The 2290-nt window shown below is 36.7% G+C and overlaps 1 protein-coding gene across 1 annotated transcript in view; it reads right to left on the bottom strand.

Annotated features, from left to right (window-relative positions):
• The window catches only part of CPS1 (carbamoyl-phosphate synthase 1, mitochondrial), a gene marked incomplete at its 3' end in the record, with an annotated part of 194188 nt that overhangs the window by 1964 nt on the left and 189934 nt on the right, over positions 1 to 2290 (bottom strand). The window contains exon 33 of the mRNA XM_012661215.1: positions 213 to 272. Coding sequence (XP_012516669.1) covers positions 213 to 272 — 60 coding nt within the window. The remainder of the gene's footprint in view (positions 1 to 212; positions 273 to 2290) is intronic.

The raw sequence follows: 2290 nt of genomic DNA, 5'->3' as shown, positions 1-2290 counted from the left end.
ACTTCTACTGAGTTTGTGGCAATTTTGTTAAAACTTAAACCTAGCCTTTCTAAGTATTTTACTCTAAGTTTTGAAACTATCACATTAGTTAAACCCTTCAGGTTAAAAGGACATATTTTGGGCTATTTCTTTTCCACGTTTCTGCAATATTTTGTTTGTGAACAGATTTCGATGCTGACAGAAAACAACTTTTAAAAAATAATATAACATACCTTAAAACCTTCATCGTGTAATTGTTCAGCCACACCAAGGAATTTTGGACGGAATGATTGCTGAAAAGAAATTTAACAAAATTTCATTTTCTAGATATATATACTCTTTACTTAGTCATATGCAATATGGTATTCTCTGGTATCATCATAAAGGACAATGCCATATGATGCCAGGTGCTTTAAATTCAAACATGACAAGTTTTATCCTTCTATAGTGAGTATGAGTTCTTAGTTATATTCCAAAAGAGATGAAATTTCATCTACATTGTCTTCCTCTTTGCTTTTCACCTTGCCCCCAACTCCCTTCATTCCCTATTTAATCCACTTAGTTAGTCTCTGTCTGGAAGTCCAGATCCACTTTAGTTCTGCTTGGATCCTTTTTCTGGTCAGGAAGACTTTAAAAGACACCTAGGTTAGGTTGCTCGACACCAAATTAACCCTGCTGTCTGTTTTGCCTGTTCAACCTGTTCTGATTGCTGAGTTCTAGTTTTGTACTGCCCTTCAATAACTGGGTCACTGTCCTAAGTAGCTTGTACACAAGTCCCCACAATAACTCGATCTTTTGGAACTCACTTTTGCATTTACTCCAAGGCAATTAAAGGTTCTGGTTAAAGAATAAGCTCCGGAGTCACTAAGCTACATTCCAAATCCTGGCTTTACCAATTCACTAGTAGTGTGTGCTCAGAAAAGTTAATGTCTTTGAGCCTTTGCTTGTTCGTTTCTAAAACAGAGATGATGATAATAGTGTTTCTACTTCTTGCGGCTCCACAATTTATTAAACCGTCTGACCTTGAATATCCTAACCTCTCTGTGACGCAGTTTCCTCGTATGTTAAACGGGAATGGTAACAGTTCTTGCTTTAATCATGAGTGTTCAATCAGCTCATTTAGAAGTAAGCCCTACTTAAGTGTTAATACTGTAATTTAGGACAGTTACTGGCCCATTTATAGTTATCAATAAATATTAATTACCATTAAAATAATTGTTTTTTCCAGTCTCCTAGAGATTAGATTCTTTCCCCTATATTCTAGTTTCCAAGCCTGGGTTCCTCTTCCGGCTATTACACTTAACAACCCAACCCAACTTCTTTTTCATCTGTATGCATTTCATTTGCACATAGGTTTCCCTAATGTTCCACGACACTGTTCAGATATTTTCTATAGTCCATTGCTGTGTCCTTCCTAGGACACCAGCTGGACCTGAGCAGTTTCCAGGCCCTGCCTTCCCTGGACCCCTGCCTACTGCTGTCAGAGGTTCCCTAGTTCTGAGTATACGACCTGTGACCAAGAGCTAGCATCTGCAAGACAGTGGTCAGGATAAAAGAAAACAAAGCTAAATGACCTACACAAAGCTCAAACTCTGACCTTGACTTCAGGAGTATCTGAGTAACAGAGCTAAATGGAGTATTTAAAATTGTATATAGTTAAAAGTATATCCATCCATTCTCCTTTAAATGGGAACATTTTTGTAGGTTTCCCTCGTAAAAAGTTTTTAAACAGATGATGTAAGTTGGTTATTTCAGTAAAAGTCTTATAATCTACTTAGAAACCATATTAGTGGTGGTTGAAAAATTATAAATATGATTCTATTTTAGAGTCAGAAACTGGAAGAACTGAGATAACAAAACATACAAGATCTTTCACAATTCTGATAATGTTTAGTTCATAAAACCTCCTAATATTTACTTGCAGAGGCTGAGAACAGACCTAAATCCCGGGAAAAGACCCCAAAGACTATGTTCAAATATAAAATTCTTTTAGATTCTGGCCCTCTGAATCCCAGAACTTCAGTTTTATGAGAGGAAGCTATTGGCAAATACAAAAGATAAATGCAACTGGATGAATCTCAGCTAAGGCTGGCTCAGGGGTTATTCATGACAGCCTTCTGTAACATGAATTGTAACCATGCCCAGGATAGTAGCTTTCCATTTCCACTTGGGAAAAACAGGAAGAAATGAGCTTAGATACAAGAGCTCATGGCTAGACATAAAAAATAAAATAAACAAGTAAAAAAAACGGAGAATAACTCTTGGTGACATTAAGACAATTTAATGAGGCATGTGGCAGTCTCTTTAAGAA

This window comes from Propithecus coquereli, unplaced genomic scaffold (assembly GCF_000956105.1).
Source record: "Propithecus coquereli isolate 6110/MARCELLA unplaced genomic scaffold, Pcoq_1.0 Scaffold70, whole genome shotgun sequence".
Lineage (NCBI taxonomy): Eukaryota > Metazoa > Chordata > Mammalia > Primates > Indriidae > Propithecus > Propithecus coquereli.
This window is presented reverse-complemented; position numbering and strand designations above follow the sequence as displayed.